The 13,651-nt window shown below is 33.3% G+C and overlaps 1 protein-coding gene across 1 annotated transcript; it reads right to left on the reverse strand.

The window, feature by feature from the left end:
- Positions 1–313: 313 nt before the first annotated feature.
- On the reverse strand, positions 314–1,945 carry LOC131661377 (chalcone synthase-like). The gene is made up of 2 exons (XM_058930904.1): positions 1,696–1,945; positions 314–1,563 (listed from the first exon to the last, which is right to left on the reverse strand). The coding sequence occupies exons 1-2, from the start codon at positions 1,871–1,873 to the stop codon at positions 566–568; spliced, it is 1,176 nt and encodes a 391-aa protein (XP_058786887.1). The 5' UTR covers positions 1,874–1,945; the 3' UTR covers positions 314–565.
- Between the last annotated feature and the right edge of the window lie 11,706 nt (positions 1,946–13,651).

The following is a 13,651-nucleotide window of genomic DNA, read 5'->3' on the forward strand; positions in this document are numbered from 1 at the left end:
CTCCAGCAAGTTGATATGATCATGGCGTTAGACACAGTTAAGTCAATCATAAATATTTGATCTTTTATTTTTTTTTCTTAACGTTTGTGTTATGCTTGTGGATTTATGAGGTGCCGAGATGATCTCATAAGTCTAGACCTATATTAACTTGTTTTTATGTCTTGAAGAACATACTGGATTATAATATGATATGGTTTATAATATAATATGTTGAAGTACTTAAGTTGAATTAATTCTTTGAAAAGGAAGACAGATAGAAGGTATTGAAATAGCAAACATTTTTATTACAACACACACATCAATACACATATACAAATTAATCGAATTTACGGTTAAAGAGTAGAAAATTAATACAAATAGGAAAAGAAGACAACATTACTCACAATGCAACAACTATGAGGATTGTTAGCTTCTATAGATCTAATGAACCCTACAGGCATCACACCATGTGAACGGGATCCTAAAATGTCCTATGAGAAAGATAGGATTTTATTTTATTCTTTTATTCATTATTATCTCCATATCACCATATCATATATAGTAACGAGAGAGTGAGTGAGTGAGTCTATATGTTGGTAGCTGCGCTATGCAAAACAATGGTTTCCATGGTCAAGCCAGGACCAAATCCAAACAAAACACCCCATTTAAGTCCTTCACCAGTAGTCAACTTCCCTTCCTTCGTAGAACTTCTTCTCATCTCATCCAATATAAATAAAACACAAGCACTCGACATGTTTCCATACTCACTAAGAACATGTTTTGTCGCATTTAGTTTATCTGAATTCAACCCAACAGTTTTTTCAACCCTCTTCAATATTGCAGGACCACCAGGGTGTGCTACCCAAAACAATGAATTCCAATCACTTATTCCAAGTGGATGGAATGCTTCTTCTAGACTTTTCACTATATTCTCACCGATCAATTCTGGAACATTTTCTTTCAAATGAAATGTCAATCCCACTTCGCGCAAGTGTCCTTCAATCGCTCCTTCAGAGTCTGGTAGAATCGTTTGGGATGCTGAAACAAGATAAAACAACGGTTTTTCAATTCTCTCATCAGGGTTTGATCCAACGATCACAGATGAAGCACCATCACCAAAGAGTGCTTGTCCAACTAAGGAATCCAAGTGATTTTCATTTGGACCACGAAAAGTAACAACGGTTAATTCAGAACAAACAACGAGGACACGTGCACCAATGTTGTTCTCAGCAAGATCTTTGGCAAGACGAAGAACAGTTCCACCAGCAAAACAACCTTGGTGATATAACATAAATCGTTTTGTGGATGGATTTAGGTTTAAGAGTTTGACGAGTTGATAATCAGCACCAGGCATGTCAACACCTGAAGTTGAACAAAATATGAGATGAGTTATCTCTGATTTTGGTCTTCCCCATTCTTTTAAGGCTTTTGATGCTGCTTTTTCTCCTAGCTTTGGTACTTCTTCAACTAAAATGTCCTGGCGTGCGTCCAGAGATGGTTTCTCATAACTTGATATGTTTGGATTTTCTTTCAACATTTCTTCTGTCAAGTGCATGTAACGTTTCTTTATCATTGACTTCTCACCTGTTCAAACCAAGAAAAATACATAAGTTGAAACGACATGCATATGCATGCATGTGTGTCTAGCATGAAAGATTACAAAAACAAAAACATATATATGCATGAAAGCATGCATTCATGTATATACGAGCTTACATATACGCGTCAATTTGTCCTTGAGTTGAGGCATGTGGTTGCTGTTGGTAACTCGGAAATAATAATCTGTGAAATCAGATTGGTAAATGCAATTTGGTGGAGTTGCGGTTCCAATAGCTAGAATGGTTGCAGTACCACGAGCTCTTTGGGAGTCTCTTATTTCATCTAAGTGTGCCATTTTGATTGGAAAAGAAAGGGTGTGAAGATTATTGAGAGAGTACTGGAAAATGCAATTGATGAAGTTATTGTTTGATTAGTATCATATTTATAGAGAAATAATATTGTCTAAATACGTTGTTACGTACTATAAGTCTTATAAGTGGTCAGTTAAGAATTTTCCCATCACGTGCTGCCAACCCATTATTGCCGTCTCAATTGAACCGATTCTTACGATTGAGACACCAATTTTCTCCAGTTCTATTGACATTTTAATTTTGTTATTGAAAAGTAGTATAAAAGTAACATTTTAAAATATTTTTATAATTATTTCCTATATTAATGATAACTATTTTCTATACTAATTTTTCTTTTAAAACAATACAAAAGGATAGTGCACTAAAAGAAAAAAGTTGAAACAATTTATTATTTTCAAATGCTAATAATGATGGAGTGTTATATATATAATAAGGAAATTTTTTTATCCACCTTCCTACTTTCTTGGTCACCTCTTGTGAAAAATCCAAAATAGCCCTTACTTCGGAAATGCATTTCCAAAACGCTTTTTGTTTTTAAAATTTGTCTTATTTCGGAAATACACTTCCGAAAACACGAAAAAAAGGTGTTTTCGGAGATGCATTTCCGAAAACACCTCTTTTTTGGGAGAGGGGTGTCTTCGGAGATGCATTTCCGAAAACACCCCTTTTTTAGAGAGGGGTGGCTTCGGAGATGCATATCCGAAATATTCCAAGACCAAATTGGTCTTGGAATGTTTCGGATATACACTTCCGAAAGAATTTCATTAATTATTAAATAATTAAAATCAAGGTGAATCAATACAATTAATAGGTATAAAATCAAGGTGAATCAATAAAATGAAGGTGAATCAATAAAATCAAGGTGAATCAATAAAATGAAGGTGAATCAATAAAATCAAGGTGAATCAAAATTTTCTAAACAATTTTAAAGTTAAAAATTATTTTATTAACTTATATAAATCAAAAATATTTTAATTTCATAAGTAAATTTTGAATTATATAGAATTAAATATAAAATTTATTCAATAAATAAAATTAAGAAAAAATCTTTTTTTAATTTTTTAAACTAAAGAAAAAATTATAACTCATTTTTAATTACGAATCAGAATAGAAATATATAAATATATAATAATCATTATTAATTTTGTAAATGAAATATATAAATATATAATATATATAAATATATAATAATTATTATATAAATATATTAATATATAAATATATAATAATTATTATAAATTAAAACACTCATTTTTTTAATTTTTATAATTATTATATAAATATATAAATATATTTATAAATAATATATATTAATTATTATATAAATATATAAATATATAATAATTTTTGTAAATATATAATAATTATTATATAAATATATAAATTAAAACACTCATTTTTTTAATTTTTTTTGTAAATATACAAATATATAATAATTATTATAAATATATAAATACAAAATTATAACTCATTTTGTAAGTGAAACTATTTTAATTTTTTTAATTAAAATTATTTAAAATTTTAAAATATAAATCAGAATATAAATATATAATAATTATTATTCATAACTCATAAATTATATCAAAATATATAATTATTATTATTCATTACTCATAAATTATATCAAATTTATGATATGTGAATTAATTAATATCCTAAATTTTTTAATTTTTGAGATTTTTAAATTTTTTTGTTTTTTCGGAGATGCATCTCCGAATTAATCAAAATCTCAAATTTTGGGATTTTTTCGGAAGTGCACTTCCGAAGTCTGGCAAATTTTAAAAAAAAAATACTTCGGAAATGCATTTTCGAAGCAGGGGTAAAGTGGGGTTTCCGCTCGGGGTGACCCCCATAGGGAGGTGGGTAAAGAAATTTCCATATAATAAACTGGTTTCTATTGCAAAATTATATAGGCTTAAATAGTGATTTCGTCCCTGTAAGTTATCGTGTTTTTGGTTTTAGTGCCTGAATCTTTTTTTTCGGTCCAAGTCTCCATATGTTCAATTCGCTTTGGCTTCAGTCCCTCATGTCAAAGGAAAGTTAAAAAAAAGGATTAGGTGGCAAACGTTAATGACATGGATAACGTTGTTTCATTTTATTTTATTTTTCATTACACATGTGGACATCTTCTCTTTGCAATATATTAAATAGGGACCAAATGGAAAAAAATAACATTCGTTCTTCTTCTCATTCAAGGTCATCAACTCCCAAATCCCTCACCTTCATCGCTACACCTTTTCATTCCCTTCTGCCATGGCTTCCAATTTGTCTGCTAACTCTCATCACGTTGACGCACCGGTTTGTGGTTGCAATTGAAGCATGAAAATGTTTATGTCAAACTCCATTGAAAACCCTAAAAGGAGGTTTTGGAAGTGTCAAAATGCAGGGTTAATGTCTGGTTGCAAATTATTCCTTTGGGATGATGAGCTTGAACGAAATCCAATTAACGATGTTAGAAGTGCATGTGTGTGCAACTGCTCTGAAATGTTGAAGGATTTATGGTCCATTGTTACGGACATTGAGATTGGCAAAAAGGCAAGGATGAAGATTAAGTTGGAGAAGGAGAAGAGGAACGTGACTCTGTTGAAGTTGTTGTTGGTTGGGTCATGGGGGTTCTTCGTTGCTTGTCACAAATGGTGTTGAACCCAGTTGTTTGCTTTTGTTTATTGTTTTTTTAGTTCAGTCCCTGTAACATAAATGTATTTTGGAAATGGTCCTTGTACCATATGATGAATGAAAAAGATGTTTGGACTTTGGGTATCATATGTATCATATTATATTGGTCATCCTGTTTTGAATTATGCATAAACTAAACTTGATAATGTTCATCAAAGCTAAAACAATTGTAAAAGGTAACATCAGTTGTGCATAAAATAAACTTGATAATGTTCATCCTGTTTTGAATTATGCATAGACCAAAGTTGATAATGTTCATCCTGTTTTGAATTTGTAAAAGGCAACACCAATTGTGCATAAAACAATTCATCCCCTATGTTTCCTTGCTACCATCTTGACCCTTTTAGTTGGTTTATCTACAACCTCAAATCCATCATCCATGCCAAGGGCCCTTTCATCCTCACTGTCCTCAAATGAAAAAGCCTTATAATCACTATCCTAACTATCTTCACTATCATCACCATCATTTGCAGCTTCAATATCAGCTTCAGTATCAACATTATCAACTTCAATCTCATCCACATTATCATCCACATTATCAGTTTCAGCATTAACATTAGCATCATCAATATCATCTACATTATCATCCACCTTGTGCTTAACATATAAACCCACACTACAACTAGTTTGAACAACAACCTCATAGACTTCAGTAGCATCAACATCACTAACCATCCTTGAATACTTACACGATAGAATGTTATACCACCATAGCCAATAATCAGTTGACTGCATATTGCAAAGATCTTTCACAATACCAGTTGCTTCAAAGAAGCTCCATCTATCAGGGTCAATCTCTACTGACACTTTATCCCCACCTAAGTAGTATACCGCACCATCCTTACAAAACTTACCCCATAATGAATATTCACTGTAAAACTCATACCTGGAAGATGAAATCGAGGTCGCTCAAACAAGATTGTCAGGTCTTCAATGGAGAAATGCCTCAGAGAAGTGCTTTATACATCGTCGCCCTCCACTTTCACTGAGTTTTCATTGAGCAGCTTTCTAAGTAAGTATAAACCCCAATTGACAGGGACTAAATACCAAAAGTGGAGTGACTTTTCAATTACATAATTTGGGAATTAAATGTTATATCCACGTGTGTTACAAAAAATAATAAAACAATGTTTAAGGAGTATGCCAAGTCACCAACGTCTCCCACATAAGCTTTTTTAACGTCTCACTAACAGCAGGGACTAACGCCAAAGCGAATTGAACATATGGGGACTTGGACCGAAAAAAAAAAGATTTAGGGACTAAAACCAAAAACACGCTAACTTACAGGGACGAAATCATTATTTAAGCCAATTATATATTTATTAAAATGATCGAATCAAATGACTCGGTCTCTAAAAAATATCACAACACCTACAAAATTTTAAATTTTCAAAATATCATAATTTCACATATTTATTCTTTACATTCAAATTCAAAATATAATCACCACTCACAATAAAATAATACAAAATAAAAATTTAAATAAATTATCAAAAAAGTCTATTTGCTAACAGGGAAAATGTTGTGTCATATACATTTTAAATAAAGTCTAATTATATTTTAATTTTATTTTTTTAAAAAAAATGATGAAAACTGCGTCGTTCTGTGTTGGAAAAAAAACATGCATTTGAACCGCTGGTTTTCTAAAACCGCCGGTTTACCAATTTTTTCTGATTTTGACTGGTTCTCATCGATTCAACAATCAGACCAAACCGTTGATCCTTCTGGTTCTCGGTCCAACCGGTTCGGTCCGATTTTTAAAACACTGATTGTGATACTAATCTCATTTGGGATATGATTCTTAGCTTTACATCCTATTTTATTGCACATAATTGGATATAAACTATGCAAAACAAATACCTTCATGTACGCTCATCCGATTTTTTCTCGAAACGAACTAAGGGAACCCTCAATTATGACTGCCATGTCATTTTTTATTTTTTATGGATTTTTGTAGAACAAATTTAAACAAGAAGGAATGCTAATTGGCTTGCCCTAATCTACTATGATATTGAGCTATTGTAAATTTTATATATTTTATTTGTATTTGATGGGTATTCTACACATTAAATTTCATTAATTTTTACTTATAAAAAATGAAAATATCATTTAAACATTAATTTACGATGTTTATAAATACGGTTAACAATGTTTTTTAAAAATTTAAGATATGTTAATTCATAATAATTAAAAATATATTTATTTAAAAAAATTATAACAAATATAATACTATGTTATTAATGAATTTCATCACTTTTTTGAAAATAAAATTATTATCTTTAACCAAAAGCAGTTATTACAATCAATCCCTAAGAATCCAAGAAATTCAAAACCATCAAATCCACTTAATCAATACTAAATGTATTCCTATCTTTGTGTGCTAAGAGTTATATTAAGTGTGCATCTAATAACAATGGTGTCCCTAATATTGTCCATAAGCTTAGGATCAATACTAGTTTGAGCAAAAATGATGAAATTTCTTGCCCTTTAGATCTCATGTATCATTTCTGCTATAACAATCTTTAGAATTTTTCTTTTTCATCCTTTGTCTTTAGTTTGTTGACTGATACATATGTTCTTCTTATTGGGTAAAATAGTATATTCATCTAAGTTCTATATCGTGTAGTACAAAGAAAATAGAATTTGAGTATTATTATAAATAGAAATTGTTAGTTTGAATTTTCTATCCAACAACAAAATATAGTTTTTTTTTTCTGTAGTGGAGATTTTGGTAGTTGTGTGTGTCTAGAGGGGATTTTCTATTTTTCCGTTCAAAAATAATTTGTTGAGAGGGTTTTTTATATTTTTCCGTTCAAAAATTGTTTATTGAATATGAATGGAGGCCTCGGTACTGTCATTCATGTTTGCGAGTTGGACATGATTGCTCCCAGCAGAAGGTTCCTATTAAACAGCCCCCCAAAGTGTGGAAAATGAAAGATAAAACTGTAGACCAGAAGCAAGGAGAGACTGTGGAAACACATAGCAACACTGCAAGCCCTAGCAACACATCAGTAGCTGAAACTGATGAACAGAAGGATGCATCGAATGAGGATAACTGGACAGTGGTTACCAAAAAAGGTAAAACACCCATGGCCACACCTAAGAATGACAATCCTGTTGTATTCACAAACCCTTTTACCCACCTTAGGATTGGAGATGGTCCTATAGGAGGGCAAAATCCTAAATGATTTGCACCTGGAATGTGAGGGGTATTAATAAAGAGGCTAGGCATCGTGAGGTTAGCTCCTACCTCAATAAATTCAATGTCCCGGTGGTAGCCTTGCTGGAGACTCGTGTCAAGAAGCAGAATGCAAATAGAATAAGGAAGAAGCTTGGTAATAAATGGGAGTTTGCTGATAACTATGAACACCATGAAAATGGTAGAATATGGGTGATGTGGAACCCTCAGGAAATAGAATTAAACATAGTGCAAATGGATGAGCAGCATATACATGCTGAGGTTTGTGATCTGAACCATAATCTCCTTTATTGCCTTACTGTTGTGTATGCCTTTAATCAATTGGAGAAAAGGAAGAATCTGTGGCATGCTATGGCAGCTTTAGGAAATTCTATGATCCATCCCTGGATTGCTATGGGAGATTACAACAATGTGATCACTAATAAAGACAGGGTTGGAGGTAACATTGTAACTGAAAGAGAGTATAGAGACTTGAGCCATATGATGCACAGTACTGGACTGTATGAAGCTAGTACTAGAGGAGGACACTTTACCTGGTCTAACAACCACACAAGTGATGTCATATACTCTAGAATAGATCATATGCTAGGTAATTTGGCTTGGTTTCAAAAGTACTCTGAGGCCATTGTGGAGGTCTTAGCTCCTAATATTTCTGACCATGCACCCATTAGGGTCAGGACTGAACAGCAACCATCTCCTAAAAGATATATGTTTAAATTCCTCAATTGCATCACACAGGACCCTGCTTACACTCAGGTTGTCAAAAACAGTTGGAGAAATAATGTCCCTGGTACTGCTATGCATAGATTGTGGAGTAAGCTAAGAAGATTGCAGCCAGCTCTCAAACCTCTTATTAAGAAGAACACAACCATTCAGCAGCAAATACACCTGGCAAGACAAGAGTTGCTTAAGGCACAAGAACAACTAACTACTGATTTGTTTGATGTGCAGATCAGAGACAGAATCAAATCGTGGCAGGACAAGATCATTCAATTGCACCATCAGGAGGAAAAAATCCTTATGCAAAAGTCTAAGGTAACCTGGCTCCAACTGGGAGATGCTAATAATGCATATTTCCATGCTTTAGTGAAAGAGAAAAACAGACAAAAAGGCCTCCATTTTCTCAAAGCTCTGGATGGAAGAAGGCTAACTACAGGAGAACAAATTGAAGAGGAGATACTTGGGTTCTACACAAACCTAGTAGGCACTAAAACTCCTGATCTCAAAGGCATTGACATCACTGCCATTAGAAAGGGTAAGTTGCTGACCAGAGAAAATGCTCAACTCCTTATTAAGCCTGTTCATGAGGAGGAAATTTGGAAAGCTACTCAAAGCTTGGGAGACACAAAGGCACCAGGTATTGATGGGTTCACAGCTCATTTCTTTAAAAAATCCTGGCAGATTGTTAGACTGGATGTTATAGAGGCTGTGCAGGAATTTTTTAGACATAGCAAGATGCATAAGGCAGTGAATTGTTCTCTTATCACCCTTATTCCTAAATCTTCTGAAGCAAAAACTGTGAAGGATATGAGGCCTATATCCTGTTGCACTACAATATACAAAGTGATTTCAAAAATCCTCACTGCTAGATTGGGTATGGTTATTGATACTGTGGTAGATGACAGCCAGTCAGCATTCATCCCTGGCAAAGTTATCCATGACAACATCATGCTGGCACAAGAATTCGTAAGAGGCTACAATAGGAAAAACCTGTCCCCTAGGTGTATGATCCAGATGGACATCCAGAAAGCATATGATACTGTGGACTGGGATGCCTTACACCACATCATGCTTGAACTTGGCTTTCCTCATGTATTTGTTAATTGGATCATGGCTTGTGTTAGAGGTGTATCTTACAGGTTCTCACTCAATGGCAGACACTCTAGAATTTTGCAAGCAAAGAGGGGCCTAAGACAAGGGGACCCTATATCTCCTCTTCTCTTTGTACTTGTGATGGAGTACCTTCACAGAGTTCTTCAGACCTTAGCTATGAACCCTGCCTTCAAATTCCACCCTAATTGTGACAAACTGAAAATAACAAATCTTTGTTTTGCAGATGATTTGTTATTGTTTGTGAAGGGTGACCTCATATCTGTGCAACTGCTTATGACCAAATTCAGAGAGTTCTCTGCTGCCACAGGATTACTTGCCAGCCCATCCAAATGCAAAGTGTACTTTGGGGGAGGCAGCTTAGAGGAACAAAACTGGATCCAACAGGAAACTGGTTTTGTGGTGGGGCACATGCCTTTTAAATATCTAGGTGTTCCACTTGATAGCAAAAAACTGACTATTAACAGATGTCAACCCTTGATTGATAAGATGGTGTCTAGGCTTAATCATTGGAGCACCAGGCTTCTTTCTTATGCAGGTAGGCTCCAACTTATTAGGAGTGTTATGTTTGCAATTTCTAATTTTTGGATGCAAATATTCCCCCTCCCTAAGAAAGTTATTCATCACATTGAGGGCCTGTGTAGAAGCTTCTTGTGGACTGGCAAGGAGGCAATTTCTAGGAAAGCTCTAGTCTCTTGGGAGCACACATGTGATCACATCTCTGCTGGAGGTATGAATCTGATTGACCTCCCTTTTTGGAACAAAGCTACTATGTGCAAAATGTTATGGAATATCTGTGAAAAGAAGGATGTCTTGTGGATTAGGTGGGTACATCTCTTCTACATCAAGAATAGGGGTGTGGATGTATATCAGCCCAATAGTAATTGCTCTTGGATCTTGAAAGCTATATTTAAATATAGAGATATGGTGCTGCAGTCTACTGTGTGGGCTGGATTCAAAAGTGCAGGGAAATTTGAGACTCGAAAGATGTACAATTGGCTAAGGGGTGATAAACCTAGGGTGAGTTGGAGAGATCTGATGTTTGTGAACCGAGCTAGACCTCGGGCTATGTTCACCCTATGGCTGGCATGTCAGAACCGGCTTCCAACTAAGGAGAGATTGAACAGGATTGGGATCACTACTGATGGAACCTGTGTGTTTTGCGAAGCTCAGGAGAACTGTGAACATCTTTTCTTCATGTGTGCAAAAACAAGCAATGTGTGGAAGCAAGTACTTGGATGGATGCACATCATGAGGGAACCGTTTGGCTGGCAGAGAGAATTGCTTTGGATCTGCTCCCAGGTGCGTGGCAAGAGTAGTAAAGCTAGATTGCTTAAGATTGCATTCACTGAAAGTATCTACCACATTTGGCAGCAAAGGAATAAAATAATATTCCAAAAGGGTCATGTAGATGGACTTTGTAGCAATAGCATTATTGAGATAATTAAGAATAGAGTTGAGCAAGATAGGAAATTACAGTTTTATTGTAATGGATTGTAAACTCTAGAGTGAGGTACTACTTTAGTCTATTGGACTGCCTGGATCCTTGGATCGGCCCAGTTTGTAACGTTTTTTGGAATGAATAAATTCTTTTCTTTGCTCCAAAAAAAATTGTTTATTGAAAGGGTTTGCAATTTTTCCATTAAAAAATTGTAGTTGAGAAGAGGTTTGTAATTTTTCTGTCCAAAAGTTGCAGTAGAGAGAGGGTTTACGATTTTCCCGTTTAAAAGTTGCAATAAAGAGGGTTTGCAATTTTCTCCTTAAAAATGCATTTTGGAAGGTTTGTAATTTTTTCCTTAGAAATTGCAATTATATGAGAGGGTTTTTAACTTTGTCATTGTAAAATTAGAAATTGAATTATAATTTTTAAATTTTTTTGCTTTTTTTCTTCTTTTATGGGTATGCTTCCACGAACGTAGAAATTTGTTTTTTTTGTTATTTTACCTAACAACAGGTATCAGAGTCTGGTTCTGATCGAGGGAGGAAGGAAAAATCACAAAAATTTCGATCAAGCGAAAAAAGAATAGTAATAAAAATTTTGGTCAACGGAGGAAGAAGACAAAAATATGGAAAAGTAATAGTAATACAAATGTGACTAATCATTATAATTATAATGATCGCTTTGAAGATGAAGTTGAAGACAAAGTGAAGATATGTGGGACTTTGGATGAATGTAGGATTTGTTGGGTTAAATAGTATATTTATCCAAGTTCCACATTGGGGTAGTACGAAGAAAATAGAATTTGAGTATTATTATAAATAGAGATAGTTAGCTTGAGTGTTCTACTTAACAATAAAATGTAGTTTTTTTGGTGTATTGGGAAATTGGTTAGTTGTGTGTCTAGAGGAATTTCTATTTTTCTGTTAAAAAATAGTTTATAGAAAGGGTTTGCAATTTTTCCAATCGAAAATTATAGTTGAGAGAGGGTTTGCAATTTTTCCGTCCAAAAATTGCAATTGAGAGAGGATTTGCAATTTTTCCGTTTAAAAGTTGCAATTGAGAAAGGGTTTGCAATTTACTCCTTAAAAATTGCCCTTAGTAATTGCAATTAAACGAGAGGGTTTGTAATTTTGTGATTGTAAAATTAGATGTTGAATTATAATTTTTGAAGGTTTATGCTTCTTTTCTTCTTTCATGGGTATGCTTTCGCCATTGTAGAAATTTGTTTTTTGTTATTTTACCCAACACTCCTGTCTCCATTAGTTATGAGTCATTTGGTAGCCTATCCACTATAAGATCCCGCTCCAAATATCTTTATTAATGTTGCAATTGAAGAAAAAATGATCTATTTCTTCCAGCTTACATGTTGTTTATCGCCCCTCAGGCACAGTACAAAAAAACAAGTAAATTGTGGCGGTTAAAAATATCAAATTGTGGCGGTTTTTACAGTCGTAATTAACGACAACGGCGGCTTCAACGAACACCGTATATTTTGATGCCGTAAGGAAAAAATGTCGGTTTCGTATAGACCGCCATACCAACTGCCGTAATGTACTTTGTTTAAATTGACAGTTTTTCGGTCGTAAGTTCCCTAGATCATTTTCTACCAGCTTAGTCGTTGTTTATCGCTCCTCAGCCATTTGTACATTTTTGTAGTTTTGTACTTGCCTGTTTGCACCACATCATTTTAGTGATTCATTTGACTTAATTTATCCCTACACTTCAAAATTCTCTTTAGCAACCAAGAGATAGTCGTGTTAATTGCTTATATACATATGTCTAAAACAAATAGGCTTTTATATAGGCTAACAGGCTAACCAGGCCTTCAAAAAGGTCAGACTCAGGCCTAAAAACTAAACCTACGACAGGCCACAGGCCAGACTTAGGCTTCAGTTTTTTTGACAGGTCAGGCTTAGGTGTGGGAAAACCTAGCTCGGCCCAGCCTATTTCCACCCCTAAATCCTGCAGACAAAACCTTTAAGACTATTTTCTATTCAAATTGGCTACCGTTGATACAGTCAATGAAGTTTAGTATTTTGAAATTTTTTATACACCACATAGTAAAAAATATATTATAACAGGAACTAAAATTTATCTTATTACGTAAAATTTATTAGTTAGGTTTTATTCCGCCATAATATTATATTTAAAAATAATTTTTTATTTAATTTTTCATTTTTAAAAAAATTAAAAAAAGAATTTTTAATTTTTAAGATCTTCTTTTAAATTTAATTATTTAATTCTTTTTTGCTTAATCTATTTTCCGTACAATAAAATTTATAATTATTTTGAGTGTTTCTTTGACTCCTACTTTTTGACTCTAAACAATAAATATGGTGAACTTATTTTTGTAATCTATTCCACCTAACCCATATAAGCAATCAAAAAATTGTAAACAAATTGACATTTAAATAAAAAAATTTAAAAATCAATTTATAAGTTTGCAAGTTTAATATACTTTAAAATATAAAACTCTACATTATTTAAATTATTTATCTTATCAACATAATTAAAAATATAACAAGAGCACAAAAGATTATATTTTAGATGTTTTTATTTAAATATGTGACAAAAATTCGTTTTTAATATTTGATATTTAACATATTTATTTATAAT

Source organism: Vicia villosa, linkage group LG3 (assembly GCF_029867415.1).
Source record: "Vicia villosa cultivar HV-30 ecotype Madison, WI linkage group LG3, Vvil1.0, whole genome shotgun sequence".
Lineage (NCBI taxonomy): Eukaryota > Viridiplantae > Streptophyta > Magnoliopsida > Fabales > Fabaceae > Vicia > Vicia villosa.

Excerpts from the sequence above, each read along its gene's own strand:
- LOC131661377 (XM_058930904.1), bottom strand. The coding sequence starts at position 1,873 with ATGGCACACTTAGATGAAATAAGAGACTCCCAAAGAGCTCGTGGTACT. Across the intron at positions 1,564-1,695 it reads GGACAAATTGACGCGTATAT|GTGAGAAGTCAATGATAAAG; the intron begins GTAAGCTCGTAT and ends TGGTTTGAACAG.